The 26,793-nt window shown below is 38.2% G+C and overlaps 1 protein-coding gene across 3 annotated transcripts in view; it reads right to left on the minus strand.

The window, feature by feature from the left end:
* kalrna (kalirin RhoGEF kinase a) overlaps positions 1 to 26,793 on the minus strand; it is a 281,969-nt gene that overhangs the window by 26,465 nt on the left and 228,711 nt on the right. For all 3 annotated transcript variants that reach the window (XM_052148011.1, XM_052148009.1, XM_052148010.1), the window contains 9 exons: positions 14,837 to 15,102; positions 11,862 to 12,005; positions 9,365 to 9,460; positions 5,854 to 5,969; positions 4,236 to 4,302; positions 3,639 to 3,742; positions 3,474 to 3,543; positions 3,299 to 3,385; positions 3,119 to 3,211 (listed from right to left, as the gene is read on the minus strand). In XM_052148011.1, the coding sequence (XP_052003971.1) occupies positions 3,119 to 3,211; positions 3,299 to 3,385; positions 3,474 to 3,543; positions 3,639 to 3,742; positions 4,236 to 4,302; positions 5,854 to 5,969; positions 9,365 to 9,460; positions 11,862 to 12,005; positions 14,837 to 15,102 (1,043 nt within the window). The remainder of the gene's footprint in view (positions 1 to 3,118; positions 3,212 to 3,298; positions 3,386 to 3,473; positions 3,544 to 3,638; positions 3,743 to 4,235; positions 4,303 to 5,853; positions 5,970 to 9,364; positions 9,461 to 11,861; positions 12,006 to 14,836; positions 15,103 to 26,793) is intronic.

Here is a 26,793-nt window from a genome sequence, read left to right on the forward strand (position 1 = left end):
CAACTTTGATGTCATTGAGCAGAGTACAGGTTCAATGCAGTTGTTTTCGCATATCCCAACTAAGCTGGGGTCAGTGTCCCTGGAGCAGATTTGGTAAAGGGCCTTGCTCAGGGGCCCAACAGTGGCATCTTGGCAGTGCTGGGACTTGAACCCCCGACCTTCTGGTCAGTAACCCAGAGACTTAACAGCTGAGCCACCACTTCATTAACCATTCTCTGTATAAGCAACTTGTCAGTGCGGCTATTGGTGGTAGTTGTTGGGGTCATAATGAGAGTCCAAGAGAGTGGAATATTCCCTGATATCCAAATAGAGTTAAAAAGTTTTAACAGTAAAGACAGGATAATGTGAGACAATTTTTTTAAAAACTGGTAGTGGATATCATCTGGTCCTACTGCCGTATCATGTGCTCTGTTTATGGCTCGTGTCAATTCTTCCATTGTGAACAGTTGATTATAAGGTTCCTTATTATTAGATGAAAAATTGTTACCTATCTTTTCATCCTGTGCTGGGAGACATTAAGGCAATTTCCAATGGAGGAGTTCTTTTCAAATGTTTCTGCTAGGGTATTTGCAATCTCTTGTTCTTAAGTTAGAATGGTGTCTTGATATTTGCTGAATTTGAGCTCCATCATTCCTGCACTTCATCCTGCGATTCAGATTCCAGACCATTTTTGTTGAGGTACTTGATGTCAGACCAGATTCATATGTTTGGAGATGTTTTTGAAATTGTATCATTTGCTATGGAGATGAATGTACTGGTGAAATGTTTAATAACATTTGGATCATCTTCAGAGGCTTCATTAAACCTTTCATAGCAAAGCATTTGAAACTTTAAAACTGCCATCTTGGTATTTTTAGAGCTTCTTCTCATCTTTTTAGGGTTAATATTAATGGAAAGTGGTCACTACCACAAAGGTCATGCTATACTTTCCATTAAAATTTCAAAAACTTATTTGGGTTCACAAATTGTTCGGTCAGTTGTGGAGAATGTGCTGGATCCATAATTTAGAAGACATAAGGTGAGATTGCCTAGGAATTCTTCCATCCTCTTTTCTTTGCTGTCACAATGAGTATTTCCCCTTAGAGTGTTGTGACTATTAAAGTCTCCCATGAGTATATATGGAGAAGGAAGTTGGGCTACTAGGCCATCTAGGTCCTTGTGTGTAAATAAGATTTGGTGGGATGTATATGGAACATACTGTAACGGTTCTCTGCAGGGTTAAACACACTGCTGTTACCTATATATTACGGTTCACATTGATGCGACTGCGAATCACATCGTTTCTGATTAAAATGGCTGGGCCACCAAAAGTCTGTCTATTAGTAGGACCAAAAGTATTTAAAACTGTAAAATTTTTAAAAGAGAAGGTAAAACCTGGTGGTAGCTTCGTCTCCTGGAGACAAAAGCCAAGGGGTTGAGAACTGTATCTAAGTGATGCAACTCTGCACAATTTCACAACAGTTCCATTGGATAAAATTAATATTCCATTTTCAATATGAAAAATACTAATATTTCCCCTGCTTTTTCCTTTTGGGGATGAACTTCTACTCCGACTATCCCTTTCCTTCATTTCGACATCTTTGGTTTGTTTTGTCTTGCTTGCGAACAAATTGATTTTCTTGTATTTAAGATTAAGATTACTAATATGGGGCTTATTAAAAGTGAGGATATATGTACCAGTTTTGATAACTCAGAACTCAATCCTCTCTTTTGATTATTATCCTTTTCACATTTACAACTCATTGGGGTTTGAGCTCACAGGTAATTTCATCTTTATCTACATCATCCAGTGTTTTAGTGCGGCTCACTCCTTTGCTGTATGTTGGATGAGAATGAAGAGGTGAAGTATAAGTGTTGAAACAGTGGCAGCCACAGCAAACCATATTTCTCAGGCACCATGATCTCTTTCTCCACCGACATGGGTCGCAACTTACGGCAAGCAAGTCGCCCCTTTTATCGCTCTTTGTAAACAGTATTGTGATACTGAAGATCTCTTTTACTCTGGATACTTACAGAGAGATGAAGTATGGTATTGGCACATGTAGATGGAAAATGCATTTGCAAAATGTATAATCGAGAAAATTGTAACCCTCGTAAGGGGGGCTCAAGAGTTATTCTCCCTTGCCCAAGGAGAAGACCCTAGCACTACAGAGGGAAAGAGCGTGCCACTGTTCCTTTCACGAGCTGCCACCAAGAGGATGTGTCTCGTGCCATACCCGGTTCAAACACAAAGATAAGGTGCAGTTTTCCCTGGCTGTGTACAAAGCGGATCGTTTAAATTCATATAAGCAACAGAATTTGTGCAACATTTTTAAGTTCTGAATGCATTAAATAATTATCCCTTAATTCCATAACTATGCACACGGTATCCGTGGGGTTAACCGCAAGAGTTTCGAGAGTTATTCTGTTATTTGTTGGGACACAGGAATAAAGAATGTTTATTGCCATGGATGCGTAAAAAAAAAAAGGTAAAGTTTAAGTGGAGATTTTTTGAACTTAATTGGACTTAAGTTTGAACTGTTTCTCACCCACACCTATCATATTGCTTCAGATTAATAGAGAATCCTATGGATTACTTTTGTTTCCTTTATGTGATTTTCGGAGCTACAAAGGTCTGGTCACCATTCACTTGCATTATACAGATCGTGCTGAATAAAAGTCCTACACATCTGCGATGGTATAAGGCTGAGTAAATAATGAGAGTATTTTCATTTTTGGATGAACTATCCCTTTAACTGACTGAACAGGAATTAGTTGTCGGCCTCAAAGTAGGTGGAGCTCTAGGTCACACCCACTGATGACGTGGACCAATTGCAGTAAGATGGTGTTTCGCAGCCGGTAAGAAGTTGTCCTAAAAGTTTGCCCCGGCGAGCTGTTACGAACCACCAAAACAAACTCAAAAACACTTTTTTGGACAGATTTTGTTCTTCAATTTCATAGGAAGTATGCACGGGCCCCAAGTCTTGCTTTAAGAACTGGTGGTGCAATCAGTTTAAGCACTACAAACTAACTAGCAGTTACTAAGCCCTTAGTTTGGACTTTCTGCCCTAACTTAAGTGAGACCTTACGTACAGCTTGTGCAACCACACCTAGAGGCACAGACTTCTTGTTCACTTACCTTTAGTAACAGTTGATATTTGGTGATTCTCTGAATGGGCTTAATGAGGAAATCACTGATGCCAAGTCTGGTGTTGATGTCTTGCTGAATCCCCTGAGAGCCAAACACAAGAGTATAGACTTAAAATGATGAAACACTGATTTTATTGCAGTAAAAGAGCATGTTTTAGGTTTAGTTTACCTCAAAGTATGAATCGTACTCTGCAACGATGAATTCAGATTTGGATTTGTTCTGGCAATAAATAACATACATGTGTAGTCTTCTCTCCTGCATACATACAAAAAGAAAACACTTATACACATAACTGATGCCATCACACACATAAAGGATTGAGATCAGTCAAACACACACTCACATGTTTACTGAACAGCCCGGGCAGCTTTTCCTGATCTTCAAGACATTTTTCCAGTTCTCCCACAAAGAAACTTCAGAGAGCAATAGAGATACAGCATTCATTCTATTCATTTCTATTCATATCAAATGTAAGATGAGTTTATAGGACGAGAACCGGGAGACTCACTCTTTGTGCCAGTCATAGATTTGATGAATGTTTCCAAAAACGATCTTTTCTTTTCCTTTCATATCATCAGGAACGCCTTTATCCTCTATTGTTTTCATAAAACCCTTTAGAAACAGATGATTTCACAATTCAAAACAGACACTGCTGATCAATGTTGAAGCAATTCAGATTGTTGTCTACGGCACCAGTAAGTGATATTGAATCAACACTAGAATGATAGCATGTGCACCCAGAGTAAATACTGAAACACTGATGATGCCTCACAGTAATGCAAACTAGTGATGACACAGCAGATGATATCAATGCTATGCAGAGGAGGATGCAAATAGCTTAAGAGCAAACCTACATGAATCATACAGTGAATTTTCCAGAAAAATCACCTTACATACATAACTGTTCATGGTGAGAGAACCGAAACATTTTACCAGCAATACATATTTCTTACAGGCCATGAAACTGTATGTTTTTGCCTTTTTAATCAATGAAAATATACTGCATACTGTCCCTATGATTATGAAATTATTTAGCTGTATTGCATTATGTAATGTTCACAGGTTGTTAGCTATCCTATGTTTGTTTTTAATAAGTTATTCTTACCTCCACCACGATACCCAAATCCTTCACATAGTCTTTTTCTGTCTGAATTAATTCATTCAGAACAAACCTAAAACAGACAACCATTATTAAAGATTAGGAAAAGTCAAGATGAAAACAGTGTGGCAGCAATAAACTAAATAAATAACATGTAAAGAAAAGGTTGTAAAAGGTAGGGCACATCACAGCTCCTTTTAAGAGTTAATTACATTATGAGATTAAAACAAAGATTATATCAAACATCATTTAAAGGGATAGTTCACCCAAAAATGAAAATTCTCTCATCATTTACTCTACCTCATGCCATCCCTGATGTGCATGACTTTCTTTCTTCTGCTGAACACAAACGAAGATTTTAGAAGAATATTTAAGCTCTGTTGGTCCTCACAATGCAATTGAATGGTGACCAGAACTTTGAAGCTCAAAAAATCATATAAAGGTAGCATAAAAGTAATCCATACAACTCCGCTGGTTAATGATATGTCTTCTGAAGCGATATGATAAGTGTGGGGGAGAAAGAGATCAATATTTAAGTCCCTTTTACTTTAAATTCTCCTCCCTGCCCAGTAGGTTGCAGTATACACAGAGAATGCAAATCGCCAAAAACAAAAGAAAAATGTGAAAGTGAAAGTGGAGACTTATTGTAAAAATTGACTTAAATATTGATCTGTTTCTCACACACACACCTACAATATCACTTTTAAAGATATGTATTTAACCACTGGAGTTTTATAGGTTACGTTTATGCTGTTTCTATGTGCTTTTTGTAGCTTCAAAGTTCTGGTCACCATTCACTTGCATTGTATGGATTTACAGAGCTTATATAGTATTCTAAAAATCTTCATTTGTATTCTGAGGAAGAAAGAAAGTCATACACACCTGGGATAGCATGAGTGTGACTAAATGATGAGAGAATTATCATTTATGGGTGAACTATCCCTTTAACTCCCTCTCCCTACAAAGCAAATCTGAGTTAGGTCAGAGCTATAACCTATAAAAGACATTAAGATATTGTTCAGTCTTTTGACAATATTAAAACAATATATTGAAATGAATGTGTTAGTTTGAAAATAATTTAAATTGTGATTTACAATAAAAATCTAGAACAATAATCAAAGTGTGTTTTCCTAATTGTTTTCTACACTGAATACAAGAAAGATTCATTTATATGCACAATGTGACAATACATAATAATAAAGCTACAGTAAGTACATACACAAAGGTACATAAATTAACCTACAGTACATACAGCATATCTTTTACAAAAACAATGCAAATGAATTTATTACATATCTCAGATAATTTGATTATGCTTTCAGTCATCTTCAGTTCAGTTTAACACATTTTACCTGTCTCATGCTCTCACACTTAAAAGTCACGAGACCTACTGGCACAGCTTTTAGGAAACGTAACTGGTCAAATTAAAATGTATATTTGTAATAATAATGTTTTGGTCACTGACAAAATATTCGTTTGTATATCATAAATATTCTCTGCCTTGTCCAGCCCTCCTCTGAGAGCAACCTGTGATTCAGTCACTCTGACCTGGAATCAGTCCTGCAATGTTTGGAGTATTTACTCATACACAAAGTCAGATGAGTGAAGACTGTGCGTCTCTTACATGCGTCCTCGCATTGCTTTGGCTTTCTGCTCCAGTTCAGGGTTTCTGGGTGGCGTTGAGCTCTGGTCTGCTGTGTTCACTGAACTAATCCCTAGGTAAGACCCCGACTCCAGTGTCTAGAGGAAGAGCAGAGACCCACACACACGTTTACTAAAAATACAAGAGACTACAATTACTTTACAATCTGTGTTTATAGGGCTCAGGCCTGATTAACATCGGACATAGCACTGGACTACAGCTACACCATCACAACTGCACAAAAGAATCAGCTTGAGGAAAAAAGGGGCTCTCCGTGTTACAGAGTGGTCCATAACATCCAGCACGGCTGTTTTTTATCACAAAAAGCCTGACTGTTATGACAGTTCTGGACTGTTACTTTAGTATCAGTTGTAAACACATGAAAATACTGTTGTGGATGGTTAAAATCATCATGAAATCAGCATGCACCCCCTTATACTTCATCAATAAATGTTCTCAATCATACCGTGCATAACTCATCAGCTCATAAAATACAGAAAAGAGCACATTTAATATCTATGTTGACATAGCATTACTACAGTGGTGGCAAGGTAACTAACAGGTCAATTATGGTACACGTTACACAAATGTTCCCTTTGTTAAGAATTTACAAATGGGTTAATTAATGACTAATAATTAATTTACAAAGGCATTATAACTTACTTATATGTGGTTATATTAGAATGCATTAAAAGGGTTTCTTAATGCCAAATAGTGAGCCATTTTATCTAACATGTTATAAATGCTTAATAACACTTATTCAACATTAGTAACATATGCAAATCTATTTTAATGTAAGGTGGACACATATGAGGCATATAAGAGTCGGCAACATTATAAACATACAGTATGCACAAAAAGTTCAGTATGGTTTCATGGTCATCAGGCTTCATTATCTGACACATGATTTGAATGATCACGAAGAGCTGAAAAGTGTGGGGTTTTTTCGAGAGGACTTTAGGTCAATGGGACTATTAAAACCATTCTTTTGACATTAGCGTGATAAGAAAAGTGACACAACAAGCAAGTCAAGACATAACAGTAATGACTATAAACACAATGACATAATCCTTCCTTCTAATCTCACTATAATTGTCTATTTATGTTGCATTGTGACATGGATCATGAATTAGGGCATGTTCTGTTTTTGATTAATACAAGTATGAATAAGTGTATTTATTAAACATTTATAACATGCAAGTTAAAATTCAAACTATGTCAAGAGTATTGAAAAATGTTATAAATGATTTTCAGAGATTCAGAACGCTTTTGTAAAATGACCCTTTTCTCTCTGGCATTTGGCCCTACAGAATTTTGATTATTATTAGTGTTATTAATATATATTTTTTCTGCTGTATTTCATGTTGCGTTTTGGTAACACTTTACAATAAGGATCAATTAGTTAACATGAACAATACTTACCAAGCATTTACTAATCTTAGTTAATGTTCATTTGAGCATGTTGTAATACATTTTTTAAATCAAAAGTTGTGATTGTTAACATTAGTTAGTGCACTACGAACTAACATGTACTAACAATTGTATTTTATTAACTTAAAATTAATTAAATATTAATAAATGCAATAAAATATATTGTTAATTGTTTGTTCATAATACCTAATGCAGTAACTACTGTTAACGAATAGAACCTTATTGTAAAGTGTTACCTCTGTTGTTTTTAACATTGAATTATTAGTCATTACTGAATCCCTTTATAAACCCTTAACAAATGAAACTTTAATGTAGTATTTCCAGAATCATTTTAAATGACTTTTTACCATTTTAAGAATGTTTTGCCATTTTTGCTTCACCAAACAATTATATAAGATGTGACATATACTGTGTGTCATAGGTTACACATGAGGCCTAGTCACAATAAGAGCATATTTTGTGTGTGTGTGTGTGTGTGTGTGCATTCTCTACGCTTAAGAAACATGGACCCCCCTAATGGAACATCTTTGCTGGTTAGAAATATTTAGGCTGGCCTGCCTAAGATCCATCCTGGGTTTAACCAGGCTGGATTGTGTGAGGATCTCACAAATCTTTGATAGATGTGGACAAAGTCCTATCGGTGAGCTCCAGGCAAGGTTGCGTTGGATGGGTCATGCAACCCACATGCCTGGCCCCCGCATGCCTAAACAGCTTTTGTTCGGCCGGATAAATGGGGCTAAGCGGGCGCGGCATGGGCTGGAAAAGAGATGGAGTGATGTGGTACAGGAGGATGGTATCAGCGGTGTCAAGATCGGCCTCTTTGTAGGAGGCTCGTGAAGGACGCTACTGGCCAGTTGGGGGCAGTCACCCTCCAACAATAACGGAGGGCAGAGGAGCGACACTCACAACAATGAGCAGAGTGTCGGGTGGCTAAAGCACAGAAAGTTGGCACAGTATGGAGCTCAGGTGGCGCATCACCTGTTGGATCTGTCCCGTGACCTCCTGCCAGCGGGCGTTCGTCACTTCACGTGGCCTCAACGTGCACATAGCCTGGCACAAGTGTCGTGATGACGTCAGTGTTTTTTTTTTTTGCTATGTTATGATATCAAACCTGTTTTACTTTAATACATAATTTTAAAAATTGTAAATTTTAATCACATTTACACACGTATTGCAATGTGATTAGCTTGTGCACACCTGATAGAGTGTAGGACTATGACTTGGCACAAAATGACATGGTTGCTTCAGAAACTGCGCTTTTCATGTTGCATTTGCTTTTAGGACACCACTGTTAGTTTTAGGTGTTGGCTTAGGGTAAAGATATCAGTTTTGTTGGCCTCTTGTTTGATTTTAGGACACTATTGGTTAGGTTAAGGTTAAAGTTTTAGGTTCTGGAGGTACGTTTTACTCATTAAAACCTCCATCTAATATTCACCTTAAAAACCTTATCTGATTACAACACTATTTCACTCACATTAAGCGCCCCCTGCTGGACATTTCACTGGAAAATTGGAGCCAAAATTGTTCATGTTGCACAGATAATTATTTGCGGATATGTTGCCATGGTCACATAATGTTCATTAGATCAAGTCTGGATAAAGTCTCATCCTACATTATTAAATGCGTTGCGAATGCCATTTAATATAGTCTTTAACGTGAAATGCATCTTTAAGCAAAGCAAAAGCTGAAAGAAAGATTTCATGCGGCCAGTATCAGAAACATGCTCTCCGTCTAACAGAACATCACAGAAACACTCTACAGCACACATCAGAATGTTTACATTCAACACAAACTCTAGCACATCTCACCGCCTCTCATAAACAAGATCATGTGTACAGTCGAAGTGTCACCGTCATATTAAAACAATTCACAGACAAATGCAGAACAAATGAGATATGTTTCAGCATGTGATACCATGGGTGCATGTGACACATGTGTAAGAGTTAGTGATTGTCTCAGAGCAAGAGAAAACAGAAGGGAAGAGAGGAAATCAGGAGGTTAGTTGATCAAATCTTCCCGCATGTTTCAGGGATGGAAAGCTGGCCCTGGGTTAGTCACTTACCATCTTAGTTTTGACCAGTTTCTCTATAGCACTGACAAGCTCAGCAGCACTGGGGACGTCAGCCGAGCTCTGTCGAGAAGCCAGAAGCACAGACGACTGCACGTCAGCAGATGAGGAGGAGAGAGACGTTAGCATGAGGGGAAAGAACATTCAAGCAGATAGGAATAGAGGGTTTTCAAGCCATTAACAAGCTTTGGTTTATGCAGGAGAGAAGCATAGGCCATGCGAACAGACTGTGGGCTCTTTCTTGCTTTGTTACAGGTTTGTAAATACATGAATTACTTAAAATAAATACATGAATTATGAATAGTTCACCCAAGAATAACAATCATTTCCTCATTTTCATGTCCTTCCAAACCTTTATGAGTTTCTTTCAAGAGCAAGTTTATTGTGGCCAAGGCTGTTAAAAGTAACATTAAAGTACCATGAAAGTGTCTTAAAAGCAGTCCATATAACTCATGCATTATATTCCAAGTCTTCTGAAGCCATAAGATAGCTTTGTTGGAGAAACAGACCAAAACTGAAGTAATTAATGACTTACTGTAATTAACTATATGATATGTAAATAATATGACTGTCATTTGCACATTCACATATTCAAACAATGTCTGGATGCATTACTTACTTTTATACTGTTGTGTAAATATAAAAAAGTTCTCATTAATCACAATCTCAATTTGAATTATCCAGATATCGATTCCTAAGATCTATCTGTTAATTTGACTTTAAAGCTTACTTCACTTTTTTAGTTGTGTTGATTCTTATTATCTGCTGAATAAATAGCGACTGAACTGCAAAGTGTGGGCCCTGTTGTTCATTTTTTCAATATTATATTTTTTACAATGTACTAAATTAGAAGGCTTCCTGTATGATTTACAGCATCAGCTGAGAGAGATTTCTTTTTTTAATATGTAATCAAAATGGACATAATAACATATTCAAATGAATCAGAACCAAATCAAATATATCGAAATCGAATTGAGAGCTTGTGAATCATAATCGAATCAAATTTGGAAATCTATATCGATACCCCACTCTAAACTTTTATAGTTCTTTTATGATCATGCATTCACATTTCAAAATTGCTGCATCAAAATGTGTTGCGAGAGGTTTGACTTAGCTGAACACGGAGCTTCAAGTTTAAATTTGCTCAAATGAGTCTAGTGCATGACTCATATGAAACGCTTTCATGATGTGACTCCTTTTGTTTAACATACAGTATATATACAGTATATAGTATATATATATATATATATATATATATATATATATATATATATATATATATATATATATATATGCTGTATATAGTGTTGCAATTCAGTTTAGTTAGTGGGATCTTTCAGGCGGTTCATAAAATGAACTATTTACAGAAATGATTCACTGATTCACTTGAGCCCTGTGCGGCCTTAAAGACACTTTGCCTTCTTTTTTAAGTGAAATATTTAGTTAATGGCTGCAGTTCATCACTCTAAATGAGCTCAGTTATATAAATTGTTTATTAGTGTATAATAAGTATACATTTCTGTTTAAATTAATTTTGTCACAGTAGCGATCATGGTTTATTTTGTGGTTATTATGGTTTTACTACAAATACCATGACTAAACTATAGTAACTAGTAAAACCATGTTTAATGTCCATAAGGGACTGTCACCCTAATTAAATATACTGTATAACTATCAGGTGATATTACTGAATTCAATCAGAACTTTTTAACAACTTAATTATTACAAATACGTTTCTTCTTTAAATGGCTTCAATGTAGCTTTGTACATACTTTTTGTTAGTAGCTTGTAGTGTAACTAACTACTTTTAAAGTGTAACTTGACTGTAGTTTAACTACTTTAAGTTATGAATAGCTTGAAGCAGGAAGCTACAGTTTGCCAGGAGCTTCTTCAACACTGATTCTTACATGCTTTGTGCTAAGCGTGCTAAGTTTGAATATGTGCAAATGAGATTTGAGAGCTTCGGTGGAGGGGAAGATTTTCAGTGAATAACGACTTACATTTTGGTTTGTTTCTCACACAAAGCTATCGTATTGTATATAGTCCATGAGTCATATGGACTATTTTTATGATACTCCTTTTCCTTGTCTGTTCTGCAACAAAGAAGTCATTTGGATTTGGAACAACACATGGGGGAGTAAATGATGACAGAATGTACATATTTGGATGAACTATTTCTTTAAGAGTTTTACAACTAGTCATATTTGCACTGCACAAAAAGGGTGGGTTGTGGTTAGCTGACAGTAAGAGAGGGAGCCTCCACCCGATCTTTTAAGGAAGGAAAAAAAAAAAAAAAGAGTAGTAAAGCCACGGTGTGTGTGTGTGTGTGTGTGTGTGTGTGTGAGTGAGAGAGAGAGAGAGAGAGAAGCAGGTGGAGATCTTAATGAACACAAGAAGAGTGACATGGCGTCTATTAAATAAAATCATCCACACATTAATAACTCAATCCCTGCCTATGACATCTCTCTAAGCTCCTCCCCCTGACCTGTACCTTCTCTTCCTGAGCGGAGGGGTCTTTGATGATCTCCATGGGTGGAGGCAGGGGGGTGTGTGACTCATCCTCAGGTTCCTCCTCTCCTCCGCTGTGCATCCCCGAAGAAGTTTTGGAGAGCGTTCTCTCTTCTTTACGCACTCTCTAGAGAAGCAAAAACATTAAGCAAATTGACATTGGATGGTACAATACAGTACATCTTTCAGCGGTAAATCAGTTTGTTAGAGGTTAAACTGCATTATTACACGTATTGCGTTTAGTCAATTGTGGCATTCTACGGTCAAATATATTTGTATAATGACCACTAAACTACTGTATATTATTGGCCACTTTTCTATAGGTAAACAATTTCTGACCCTAACCCTGACCCTTAAACCCTAACCCTTCTGACTCTAAAGTTAGGAACACAAAGTGTCACGTTTAAAGCTGTTGTAAAAATACTGTAGATGACATTCACACACACAATTACTTGTCATCATCATTATCATTAATAATGTAATTGTGTACTGAACATTGGTCTTCTGTCATATTCCTGTTGCTGGCATTTTATAAAAACAATATGCCACTCAAGTCCAGTGAATTTACCACACTAGTGTAACACACTGTCACGCATGCTCTTAAGTGGTTCATGGCTTTATTATTTGGTGCACTAGCTTATATGTTCTGAAATTGTTCTTGAAGAATTTGCACTCTTTGCTCTAGAAGCCAGCAGTCATGGTTAATGCAGGTCATTGTGGTGGGGTTCACAGACTCTGTCCCAAAAACACAGAGGTTCTTTGTGGCAATGCATTATATGGCACACAGATTTTAAGAGTCGGGCTAATCATCACCCTGCCATCTGCCCAGCCCTTTAATAATGCATTAATACAGCACACAGAACAATAGCACTACTTTTCTCTTTACAGCAATGATTGCATATATATACATATATAAAAAAGTGAGGGTGAATAAAGGAGAGATAACAAAACGCTCTGATGTTAAAGCTGCTGTCCATCGTGAACACATACTGTTGGACACAAGACGTAAAATATCATCAGTGCATTCTGTTTTAAAGAACTTCTATAAATAAAAGTTTCTACCTTTCTTACGTGAACTAACCTTTCTACATTCTAAAATAAATATCCGGGTTCAATACAAGTTAAGCTCAAATAAATAGCATTTGTGGCATAATGTTTTCATCCAGAAACTCTGAAATACATATTATTCAAATACATTTCATAAGTATAGTCACAAGACGTAAACATTGGACATGTTAACATGACTTTAGTACATTTTTACAGAATTGTTTATTAATTTATTAAAATCCCTACACCAAGACCAGCATGTCTGAATTCAACTCTTCCAACAGCTTTTAAGCTATGTGCACCAAACTCAGTACAGACCTTCAGACTCTGCTATGACTTTTCTAACCGATCAGAATTACGGTTTTCACACAGCGGACAATCTAAAAGCCCCCAAATCCCAAAGACTTACATTGATGAAATGTTCAAAAGGGCCAAGATTATTCAAACTTAAACTGACAAAAAATTCAAATGTAAATAAACCTGTGGCATGTGGTGGACTTTTGAAATGAGGAGGCTGAGTGCCACCTTGCACCCTGGATGCAAGTGTAACATAAAAACCATAGAACCCATTAGAATCAATGATGCTGATCCATCCATCCATCCATCCATCCATCCATCCATCCATCCATCCATCCATCTAACCTTCAGACAAAGCCTTGTCAAGCCAAACATCAAAATAGTTTTGACATATTTGACTTATCTAGTTGTTATTGAATTCCCTCCAGAAAGTCCAGATTTCACTAAGAAGCTCATGTTTACCATTATTTAACAAGAGCACCGATGTTGTTGACCTTGCTTAAATAATAATTAACTAGTCTATGACACTTCACATAAGAAAGGATTTATATTGACCCGTTTCAGTGATGTCACTTTTTCCCTGCAGCCGCCATATTTGTGACCATCAGCGGGAGGAAACAATGGGAAAATGAATGGAAAAACACAGGAGAAACGACATCAAGAAAAACACCAAAATATTCATTTTGATCCATGCCAAGTCCCAGGAAAATTAAATACAGGTCTAAAAGACAACACAAATATTGCCAAATTGAACTTTCATGGACATCTGAAAACATTTTATCCACGATTAATCTCTGTATGCCAGCGAGTCTAATGTGTGACTGGCGAGTACGCGGCCACCGGATCACGTGAACATCTCTCATTTAGAAGATACAAATGTTTTACGGTTTAGACTAGTCTTACAAGTTAGTTGTCTAAAAGTATAGTCTTTTTCAGTCAGTTGCATAAAAACTCGTTTTAATGTAAGACTGAAATACCAGTTAGGCTAACTTTTGTTTACATTCCATGTTGCCATGGAAAATAACTGTCAACTGAGTGTGTGGGGGCTTCAGTTGAGACTTTGTTGAAGACTTTGACTTCTATGATAGTAACACACAATTCCTTAAGTTTTAGTTTTTATTATTTGGGTTAAAATCACTAAAAGATTTTGAAGCATTGCATTCTTCTAATAGGCAAATATTTTTCAGCAAAGGAAAACTTTTTTTTCTAAGCTGTTCAGTGTCTTACTTTTCCCACAATGCAATGTCAATTAGACTGTCTTTCTAAAGACAACTGTGAGCTTGTTTTATGCAACAGGCTTTCTGTGCATCTATAGATAGTCAGACTAATTGTTAGATGAAATCTTAAGTTAATGGCTATGTTTATGCTACCAACCCCAGGTCTGATTTAGTCACAGAATAAAAACATCGGTGATGACCCCATCTGTTTGAATGTAAGAGGTGATTTTAACACCTGAAGAAGGCTTTTGTCGCATCTCACAGCACACTGAAGTTAGAAGGAATTTTGGTCACAAACATGGTGATGTCACATCAAACAAGTCAATATATTGTATGCACATTATTCATCAACAGTATGAAGATTCAATCATTTTCCAGTGAAAGTTTGGGATTTTACCTCCTCAAGAGTGTCGTCCTGTAGTTCGGGTGGCCCCAGGTCGATGCTCTTGCGTCCATCTCGTTTTGGCTTCTGTTTGCTGGGGATCTTCTTGATGTTGCTGCCGTGACTGAGGCGCCGGACGGGGCTGGTCAGCCACTTCTTCAGTGTGTTTCCAGAGCGCTTGGGTCCCGGTGAACTGCTCTGTAGGGAGTTCAGTGATGCCTGCGGCTGCAACGAGGTCACGGACTCCGTCTTCCCTTCTGGACCGCTAACTGTATAGTTCTCTGCAGGATGGAAGACAAGAGAAGGGGTCTTTTAAAGGAATATTCTGGGTTAAATATGACTTCAAGCAGAAGTTTTGGAATATGATTTTTATAGGTTTCTAGTTGGTAGACCATCTCGGACCACCAACAAACCATGGAATATCATGGCTGGTCCTCCAGCATGTTGATTCATTTTGATATGACCTGCTTGTGACCTTTGACACAACTAGAAAACAGATCAGGATCACACAGAATTATCCACATCTGACACCAGCCCAAAATTCCTGACCAACTTCTGCTAACTGGAAATCAAACATCACAATTCACTAGAAATATGATCTCTGGAGCTCAACCAGAGTGACCATCGGATTCTTGTTCACCTTTCTTACCAAAGCCCTTCTCCCCTGATTGCTCAGATTTGCCGGGTGGCCAGCTCCAGGAAGAGTCCTGATTGTTCCAAACTTCTTCCATTTAAAAAGTATACTTAAGAGGCCACTGTACTATTGGGAACCTTCCATGCAGCCACAATTTTAACATAACCTTCCTCAGATTTGTGCCTCGACACACACACACACACACACATATATCTTTGTTAATGTTAGTTAATAAAAATACAATTGTCCTTTGTTAGTTCATGCAAGTTCAATAATATTTAACTTAAAGTGATAAAAAAAATCACTAATATTGGCAGATGACTGATATAGTAAAAATGTATTGTGCATACCAACATTATACTACTGTAAATTCCCTAATTCAGACCTGAAACTAATTCTAACTGTAAATCTGAAGTGCTAGAGGCCTGATTCAAGTACAGACCAACCAACCTCATTCTCCCAGAAAACAAAGTGCTCAAAATACCCCATGTGTTGATGACATCTGTGTGTGTTGAGTACAGGCTGCAGGGTTAAATGGCTGACTCAATAGAGGAAGTGACCTTGAGAGAATTGATCACAGAGCTTGTGATTGAAACATGAGGATAAGTACACTAGATAGAATACACAAAAGAATCAGAACAATTATGGCTATTATCTGCTTGTCTGTGTTTGCAGCATTCCAGATCTGGACCAGAGTATGTGAGCAGAGCGTAGTGCAGGGGTGGAGCCAAGAGCTTTCAAAGGGGTGGCCAGGCAGGGGAACGTTCGGGCAGCATTTTTATTTTGTAAGACTGTGGGGGCGGGCGGGCAGGAGGGTCAATTGGGGGGTGTTACAATGTGACAATGTTACACCACCTAGCTCGGCCACTGGTGTAGTGGAAGCAGAGTGGTGAGAGGAGTTTTGTGATTTTTTTTAATGTAGGAGTGTCTGTGTTTTTTGGTCTCATAGAATCACACAACTTTTTGGAAAAATGATTTTTACGTGGCTTGTTGTACATTTCGTAGCAGTTTCCGGGTGAGATGATCACTAGAGGCGCTACAACAACAATGATTTTAATTCACTTTCACACAAATCAAGAGTAAAATGGCAGATTATCAGTTAATAAACACTTTTCATCTGTTTCTCACACACTGATACATTTTAACATTTGCATTAAATAACCAACTACTTACGTAAGCTTGTTCAAGTGTTATTGAATTGCACGGTAGCTCAACTAATGACTGGGGTACGAGTCCTAAAGAGCATGTTAGATGACACGTGAGCTGAACGTGTCATAGAAGCACCACAATATGACATGGTTAGTTCAGCAATTGCCTTTTTCCTGTTTTATTTGCTTTTATGACACTCTCGGTTATGTTTAGGTTAAGGTTTAGGGTAGGGAGGTCCATAATGTTGATTAGAAACGTGATAGAGGAACCTAAAACCCCCATCTGTTTGGGAGAACATGTAACAAGGTTTTAGCGCCACACAGTGGGCATTTCACCTCGGAACTGCCGCAATACCTTTAACATCACCGACGTAATATAATTTGCTAAAATGTCACCAAAATCAGTTTATTTTTTCATAAGATCTGGCTTGTTTTCTCTCGCTCCTGGATCACTGAGTGGAGTTTGTTTGTCACCAGTGAGATGGAATAAGCGTGCCGATATTCAGAGCTACAGCACTATGCAATATCCTTTAAATATATAAAATACAATTTTTGCCCCGAGTCCTGGTTCATGTCACCTGTGACCTCAGATATACCCTCTCTGATACTATAAAAATGCTCAGTTTTCTGAGTCAGTCATTACAGGAGTGTGTTTTCAGCTGCTGTGTCTTATGAAGTGTATCTCTGTAAAGTGTTGAAGTGAGTTTTGAAGAGTAAACCTGCGTAACACACACAGACTGACTGACGACAGCATGCCATCTTGTGAGTGTCTATGACTGTGTGTGAAATGAATAGAGGGCTTGATGAGTGCAGGCATTTAAACTGCTTTAAACACACACACACACACACACACACACACACACACACACACACACACACACACACACACACACACACACACACTTGTCCTGCTGTTGTCTCAGTAACCGAGAGAGCGCGAGTGCGAGAGAGAGACAGAGAGGTGTCTTTGTTCATTTAAAGTGGTCACATCACATTTCCACAGAAGGCAGCATTTGGATCATATGACCACTTGTACTACAAACCAAAACTAAACCCAAACACAATAATGAACTTCCACTGACAAAAACGGTTGTTAATGGAAAGCCGCTTCACATGTAAACTACATTTGTACATTAACTGAAGAACATGTGCGAGTGCCTGCACAAAACTCGCCGCCATGGCACTAAGGTATGCTGGTTGCCATGGTGCTGCTATGCAGTTTCTAAGGTGTTTTGAGTAGCTGTTGGCATGTTTCTAAGGAGTCCTGGTGGTTGCTTTCTGGCTGGAGTCAAAAGGCCCAAAAGCCACTTTATATCCTGGTCTCTAGAGTTTTCTCAGGGCCCTCCTTCAATGCAAGACTAAGAGATATTTTGCCTATATTCACCCAACAATCATAAGTCTGATCTCTTGGAATAGTAATAGCACACCTCTATACTCAGCAAGCATATGATTTGATGCATTATTGCAGTATGCAGTGATCATGCCTGTAAAACAAATGGTACAGGAAGGGTTATGCAACATTTGAATACTTAAGGTTTCTTCAAAGCACTAACCCAAAGCATGAGCAATTGTAATAATAATGCTTGCCATAGCAAACACTACACACACAATGAACAATGGTAAACTAAGGAGTAATTTATCAGTGAATGTATCTTCTGAGTTCCTCTACTCACAGGTACTTCACTGGTCTACTTAAAGTCATTCAGAGGATCTATGCAGTAAAAATACCACACATGTCTTCCTTTCAGGAGTTTTGTGACATGACAACGCCTCTGAATAAGAGTGAGAATGGCCAAAGATATTTGGGCACTTAAGCCACACTCCAGAATATCTGAATGTCAACGTATAATCTCTTTGATGTTACATATTTTTCTTGGGCTTGAAGTGTGCTTGTGCTATCTTTCTTTTATATACACTCATCATCAATCACTTTATTAGGTACATCTGTACACCTACAAATGTATAAACTCATGCAGATACGGGTCATGAGCTTCAGTGAATGTTCACATCAACCAATGTGATCTCAGTGATTGACTCTGGCATGATTGTTGATGTCAGACAGGCTGGTTTGAGTATTTCTGGGATTTTCACACACACAACAGTCTCTAGAATTTACTCCGAATGGTGCCAAAAACATCCAGTGAGGGGCAGTTCTGTGGACGAATACACCTTGATGAGAGAGGTCAACAGAGAATGGACAGACTGATTCGAGCTGACCAAGTCTACGGTAGCTCAGAAAACTACTCTTATCTGACAATTGTGCAATTGTAGTGAGCAGAATAGCATCTCAGAACCCACAACATGTCGAACCTTGAGGCGGATGGGCTACAACAGCAGAAGACCACGTTGGGTTCCACTTCTGTCAGCCAATAACAGAAAACTGAGGCTGCATTGGGCCTACCATTTGTGTACCTCAGCAGAAATCCAGATTTGAACAGTAGAAGACCATGTCGGGCACTTTATTAGGACTATAGTATTTCTAATAAAGTACTCTGTAAGTGTAAATGCCACTTGCTTTGATATTTTGCTATGGCAAAGATAGTCATACATTTTTAAGTGTGACTTAAGTGTCTAAATACTTTTCAGGGACACTGTATATTCTTTTTGTTATGCTGTTCTATCAAGACAATCACATGAGTCAGAGTTACCAGAAGTGTTGTGACAGAGTGACTGATGCTCTCGCCACACAAATCAACAACAAACTTTTCATATTTACATTTCAATTGACATTTATGCATTTGGCAGATGCTTTTATCCAAAGCGACTTACAGTGCACTTATTACAGGGACAATCCCCCAGAGCAACCTGGAGTTAAGTGCATTGCTCAAGGACACAATGGTGGTGGCTGTGGGGATCGAACCAGTGACCTTCTGATTAACAGTTCAGTGCTTTAGCCCACTACGCCACCACCACGACACACCATTACAAATAAATTTTTTTTTAATAATATTTGCAACATTTGTTAAATATACTTCAATGTAAAAAATACATAAATTCTAATGTAGCATGTTGTTTCGCCTATGGCCTCACAGACAAGCGCAAAAAGCGAATTAGGGGCCGTATAAATCAAAGGCTTTTTTACATGTGTCTGCACTGTCTTTCAATTGCTTTCCTTTGTAAACGTGCTGGATTGTTGGCTGTTATTTTAGCATCTTGCGTAGGACCGCTGCATTTTTAGACCCCTAGTCAATTTAAAAGACACCTGTGTTCTATTTTACCATCAAGCCAGAGACAGTTTGGTAGAGATGGAACATGCAGCACTAGTATTAAAATGAATAGGAGAAATCGGAACACTCAACAGCAATGGATGTAGAAAAGGAAGTCCCACCTTACAGGTAAAAGAGCCAATTACCTTTTAGATACAGAAAATACCTGTCAATTAACTTGAACTAGCCTAAACAGTAGTGTCTTTTTATTGTAATCTGAACTAAAGTAGCACAAATTGTGATAGCAGTGATAGCTTGTCACATTTAACTGCTGATTGGAAATATGTTCTTTGATCACAATATCAACCAACCGTTTTGGAGATTTCGGTTTTTCCCCAATCAAGTAGATAGGAACTGTACTTTTATGCCACTTGTATCCACAGAACATAGCTGCCCAGTAGTGTTCCACAGATGACCGCCGAGTGACCTGACTTGCCTTTGAAAGAGACTTTGATCTAGCTTCTTTCAGCACAGGTGTCACACATATTTGACATTCTGAAGAGGACTTCATGTGACTTTTTTATTGTTACAGATGATTCCAGATTGTTCTTCACCCAGTTTAGTTTCTGCGCATTGTAAGCTAATGTTTGTTTTACCCCTTTTTTGCTCTGGTGTGCCGAGGGGCCGCCGTGCCATGTTAAAACTGTGCATGTTGACTATTAGGAATGTTTCCAATGATGCTTAAATAAAATACAGCCTGTGCAATAATACTTGTTTGGTGACAAATGATAATGACAGAGTGATTTCGGGCTTAAAATTGTACCATACTAGTTCCGTTGGGTACACAGTCTCTGGTTCGGGCCAGGATGAGGCTTCATCTTAATGCCCTTGCTATAACAAATGTGGAAAACAACTACAGAATAGAAATTGCTTCATGGCAATACTGAGCATTATGATTCACATGGAAAACAGAACTATTTTCATCATAACAAATATTATAAACTGAACTTTTGCCGTAATGGATGCTGATTCCAGCTGTGCTAAAATACACAATATTAGGTCGACTAATCAACTAGTCATCCAACAAATGACTAGTCGATTAGCGGGGTCGACTAATAAAGTTAATATTTTTGGTGGTGCTGGTGGTTTTAATGGAAGACACCGTTATCAAATTAAAAGAGACACAACTTCTTAAGAACTATTTGAAAAAGACTATTTTTCCCTGAGGAGGTTAGAAATTTGTGTTTCACAGACGTACTTTGGGATTTGTTTTATATCTTTTTTCTCCCCAATTTGGAATGCCCAATTCACAATGTGCTGTAGGTCCTCATGGCGGCATAGTGACTCACCTCAATCCGGGTGGCGGGGGATGAATCTCAGTTGCCTCTGCATCTGAGACCGTCAATCCGCGCATCTTATCACGTGCCTTGTTGAGTGCGTTACCGCGGAGATATAGTGCGTGTGGAAGCTTCACGCTATTCTCCGTGGCATCCAACTCACCAAGCGCCGCACAGAGAGCGAGAACCACATTATAGCGACCATGAGGAGGTTACCCCATGTGACACTACCCTCCCTAGCAACCGGGCCAATTTGGTTGCTTTGGAGACCTGGCTTTACTTGCTGAGCTACCCAGGCCCACATATTTTGTGATTTTAATTGTTTCCAAATTTGACAAGTGTGTTTTTCTCTTACAACCTCTGTCAAAATGACAGACCAATTGACCTACTGTTTTTTCGGCTATCTCAAGGATCCTCTAAGAAATATAATCCTGTCCGAATTCGAATGTCTGTGATTGATATAATTTTCACAACGCATCTCCTCATGTATTTTGACTTGCATGAACTACCATTAAGATCACACTTACGCACACCAATCTTCTGCCTGCAGCGCCTTTTAATATGGATGTAGATATTTTTTGCCATCTAACTAAAATATTTAAAAACAATAAATCAACAAGGTGAGCACTAAAATTACTCAGACTGGCCACTGCAAAATCAGCATCAGGCAAGATACTCATCTTAATTCCTCAATTAATTACATAATTTTATAATTAGATAATTCACTGATAATTGCTCCGATGATCACTCTTGTTTATTTCAGTGTGTTTATTATACACAGTCTTCTATAAACTCATGTGAAGTTTATTTTAATTATATAAAATATAAATGTCATTTATAATGCAGAATTAATTAATTAATTAATTAATATTAAATAAATTATTTAATTATTTGACATTTATTTTTGAAATGAGAAGTATTTTTAAATTGAAGCAGATAACATTTAAAATATACATTAATTTTAACACCTAAATTGATGTGTTCAAAGTTCTGTAACACCCACATCTAGAAAACAGACGCGTAATTTTGTGTTCAGAATGCGCATAAGTGGTATTGGGCCGCACTCTGGGTAAAAAGTGAGCGAAACAGCTATCCATTCATAAACTGCATTTGTAAAGCTGCCAAACAATGTGCCGTCTCATACATAACCTCCTGAAACAGTAAGTGAACGCTTCGTCTTCAATGAGACAAACAGGCAGATGTGGCCGTCTTTATCTGCTGTTGAGTCTAAGCGCTGACATTCCTCTGTTGTCAACAGAAACTCTGATATATTTAATGAATGTGTTGTTTATCCAAATGCTTCACACTGAGCCGGACCGGTTCTGAAACACACACACACACACACACACACACACACACACACACACACACACACACACACACACACACACACACACACACACACACACACACACACACACACACACACACACACACACACACACCAGATGGGCAGCATTCCATTCATAGGTGAGGAGTTTCACATGCTTTATACTGACACCTCCTCACGCATCTGTAACACACTACATCTGTGCTGATTGTACATTACTGTAGCGTAAAATTCTCCAGAGTCCAGCGGGAATAAAATAGAGTTCCCACATTATTTCTCCCTCAGGGATGTCATCAAAGAGCCAGTAAATCTGTTCTGATCAAAAGAGGATTTGAACTAATTTGGACTTCAAAGACTGCAGGATTCGTGTTCAACAACAGCCCTGGACAGACATACCAGGCTACACATTAACAGATCATTTTTCATAATTGCACAACATGAGCGAGTGATGCTCTTTACACCTGCCGTAATAAAGAGCCACAAATTCAGTTCAGGTCATGTCCTGGACACAATAGTAAAACAGAGAACATCTTTGTAAATTCTACCTAGAAAGAATCAACTTCAAACAGAGTTGAGAATCATTCTGGGGTGGTGAAGTGTTGTTTAAGCAAAGGTTGTGATCCAAGGTCGGCGGATATCATGTGTCTTGATTGTGATACAATGCATTTGAATGTCTTGAATTAAATGCAGGCTGGAGTGAGATTTGGGAGCAGTGGTGGTGGGGACGATTGCCATAGTATAATGACAAATTTTGATCTGTTATCAGTGGTGAATTCTCAGGACCAGCAGACCACCTTTTCTGCTGGCCTAACATGCCAAATAAATAAATATTTTTCATCCTTTCATTCTGAATCACCTTTCTGCCTATGTATTTTTAATCGCTTTCCAATCTTCATTAATCTACAAACAAATAGAGAAAAACAAAAAGCTTATTCAGTCAGAATTTATTTCTTGATGCTTACAAGCGAGGCGTGACAAATGTTTCACAAATCACATGCCCGAAGCAGCGTGTGATTCCGTCAGACCTTCAGAATTTCTTCAGAATCCCTCAACAGTGCAAATAATAAGCAACTAAAGTCAGATTGTCAGATTCATCAGCCAATCAGATTGATTTGTTTGTTCTTGGTGGGTGTGACCTTAAGGATATGTCCTGGTCAAGGCCTTCTAGCTGGCCTCGAGTGATGCAATCACGCTTTAAGTGATGTATGTAATTTGAAAGCAAAGAGCGCGAGATCGTCATCACTGCCGCTATCGCCATTGAGAAAGAGATCCTTATGGATATAAAAACACGAGAGGTTCTGCATGACTGTGTGGTTGCTTAATTTATTAATCAGGAAAGTACTGATTTTCACTTCAAGTAAATTGGGAAGAAGTGCTTTTTGCATTGTTATAGCAACAATTAGGCTGCTTGAGCATTCAGTGTCAGATCATGTTTTGAAAAGTAGTGCTGCATTCCATTCAATTCGGAAAGTCGGATTTTACAACTTCATACTAGGAAAAGTGCAATAGAATGCATCTTGAAGTCAGGATTACAACTTGTAGGCTCATGCAAAAATTCTCATCTCCGATTTCGCTGGGGCATGATGTCACACAAACATTTTAACACTTAGGGAGATATACAAAGTACGTGATAAACATTCACTTTATTAAGTAATATCGATAAATGTGTTTGTTTCCACATTACATGAGATTAAAGGTTGTTTAACAAATGCCTGCAGAAACAGGTGTATAAAACATTATAATCTCTTTTGATAATCGTACAGCGCTGCAGCATTGTTTATCAGTTGGATTGCTAGGAGACATGTCTAATGAGAGTCAAACCCCTGCTAAGTTAACTGGAGCATTGCAGTTCTGAATATCGGGGAATGGAATGCATTTATGGTCGGATATATCAAGTAGGAATATCCCAGATCCAACTTGAATGGAACGCAGCATAACCGTGTACCCTGACAAACTAAATTTATTGAAAGCAACATTTAAATCGCAAATATTATTAGATAGATCTTTCCAGGTATAGACCTCCTTGGTAGATTCATATGAAATATTATTAGATAGATCTTTCCAGGTATTTTAGACCTCCTTGGTAGATACATATGAAATATTATGATTTTTGAATGTCTGTTCGGGAGACATTTGTTTGTCAAAACAGTCAGTTAAAATTAGGCTTGCTTGAGGATTAAGTGTAATTTCAAATTCTGGCTTTCATGCGTGGATGTGTTTTAAAATGTAAATTGGTATTATTAGTTGATTGCCATATAATGTATGATGCCAAAAGGCATAGGGTGTCTTATGCATTCTAATGGCATGAATCGCACTGAAGGCCTAGAATTTAAATGCATGGCCCGTGGCTATACATATATATATATATATATATATATACACATACACACACAGTACTGTGCATTTGTCTTAAGTTGGTTATTTATATCTTCAGCTTTAGTGAATCAATAGGAAAACATGAGCATAACTGTCATAAAAACAATGCCACCTGTAAGAAATCTTGATGCCAAAAATAGGCCTCATTTTCTATATGCAAAGTATAATTTTTTAATTGTTTCTTTTGATATTTGAGGAAAATAGTACCAGCACACTTTCATGACAGGTTTTGATAAAATCACACATGCACATTCTTCGAAACGTCTCATTTTGAATTCCAAGTAATAAAACAAATCATACAGTACATGTTTGCAATGACATGTGGATGAATACATGATGACAGAATCTCCATTGTTGTCTCAATTAATCCGTAAACCTCGGGTTACTCCAGGGGACTGAATATGTAATAAGTGTACTATCGGCTGCTTTGCATAAATGCGTCTGGTATATAGCCACCTGCTCATTAGAACAAGCAAGAAAGCAAACATTTAATCCCTTCACCTTTCCACAAAGCATGGAAACCAAAACTTGTTCTCCAAACAATTGCAGTATGCTGTTGTAACTATAAATGACATATCGCACACAAAACATTCATACATTTCTCTCTGACATCACGAGAGACATATGATGAAGTGTTTTTGAGCCCCGTCTTTATCTACATAGAGACTTCCTGAGTTAATGAGTACAATGAGAGAGAGACAGCACTTTAGTCCACATTAGAGAGGTACTTTACCCCGTCATCATCACACACACACTCACATGCCATAAACCCCCAATCTACCCATGACACAAGAACACAAAGTAAACAACACAGACGACTGCGTCTATGTGACCAGCCATCAACACTGAGCTGGAGATATGCAAGATAGAATTCATAATAATATATATATATATATACACACACACACATACACACATACACTCACCTAAAGGATTATTAGGAACACCTGTTCAATTTCTCATTAATGCAATTATCTAATCAACCAATCACATGGCAGTTGCTTCAATGCATTTAGGGGTGTGGTCCTGGTCAAGACAATCTCCTGAACTCCAAACTGAATGTCAGAATGGGAAAGAAAGGTGCTTTAAGCAATTTTGAGCGTGGCATGGTTGTTGGTGCCAGACGGGCCGGTCTGAGTATTTCACAATCTGCTCAGTTACTGGGATTTTCACGCACAACCATTTCTAGGGTTTACAAAGAATGGTGTGAAAAGGGAAAAACATCCAGCATGCGGCAGTCCTGTGGGCTGAAAATGCCTTGTTGATGCTAGAGGTCAGAGGAGAATGGGCCGACTGATTCAAGCTGATAGAAGAGCAACTTTGACTGAAATAACCACTCGTTACAACCGAGGTATGCAGCAAAGCATTTGTGAAGCCACAACATGCACAACCTTGAGGCGGATGGGCTACAACAGCAGAAGACCCCACCGGGTACCACTCATCTCCACTACAAATAGGAAAAAGAGGCTACAATTTGCAAGAGCTCACCAAAATTGGACAGTTGAAGACTGGAAAAATGTTGCCTGGTCTGATGAGTCTCGATTTCTGTTGAGACATTCAGATGGTAGAGTCAGAATTTGGCGTAAACAGAATGAGAACATGGATCCATCATGCCTTGTTACCACTGTGCAGGCTGGTGGTGGTGGTGTAATGGTGTGGGGATGTTTTCTTGGCACACTTTAGGCCCCTTAGTGCCAATTGGGCATCGTTTAAATGCCGCGGCCTACCTGAGCATTGTTTCTGACCATGTCCATCCCTTTATGGCCACCATGTACCCATCCTCTGATGGCTATTTCCAGCAGGATAATGCACCATGTCACAAAGCTTGAATCATTTCAAATTGGTTTCTTGAACATGACAATGAGTTCACTGTACTAAAATGGCCCCCACAGTCACCAGATCTCAACCCAATAGAGCATCTTTGGGATGTGGTGGAACGGAGCTTCGTGCCCTGGATGTGCATCCCGCAAATCTCCATCAACTGCAAGATGCTATCCTATC

The sequence above is a fragment of the Xyrauchen texanus genome, chromosome 18 (genome assembly GCF_025860055.1).
Source record: "Xyrauchen texanus isolate HMW12.3.18 chromosome 18, RBS_HiC_50CHRs, whole genome shotgun sequence".
Taxonomy (NCBI): domain Eukaryota; kingdom Metazoa; phylum Chordata; class Actinopteri; order Cypriniformes; family Catostomidae; genus Xyrauchen; species Xyrauchen texanus.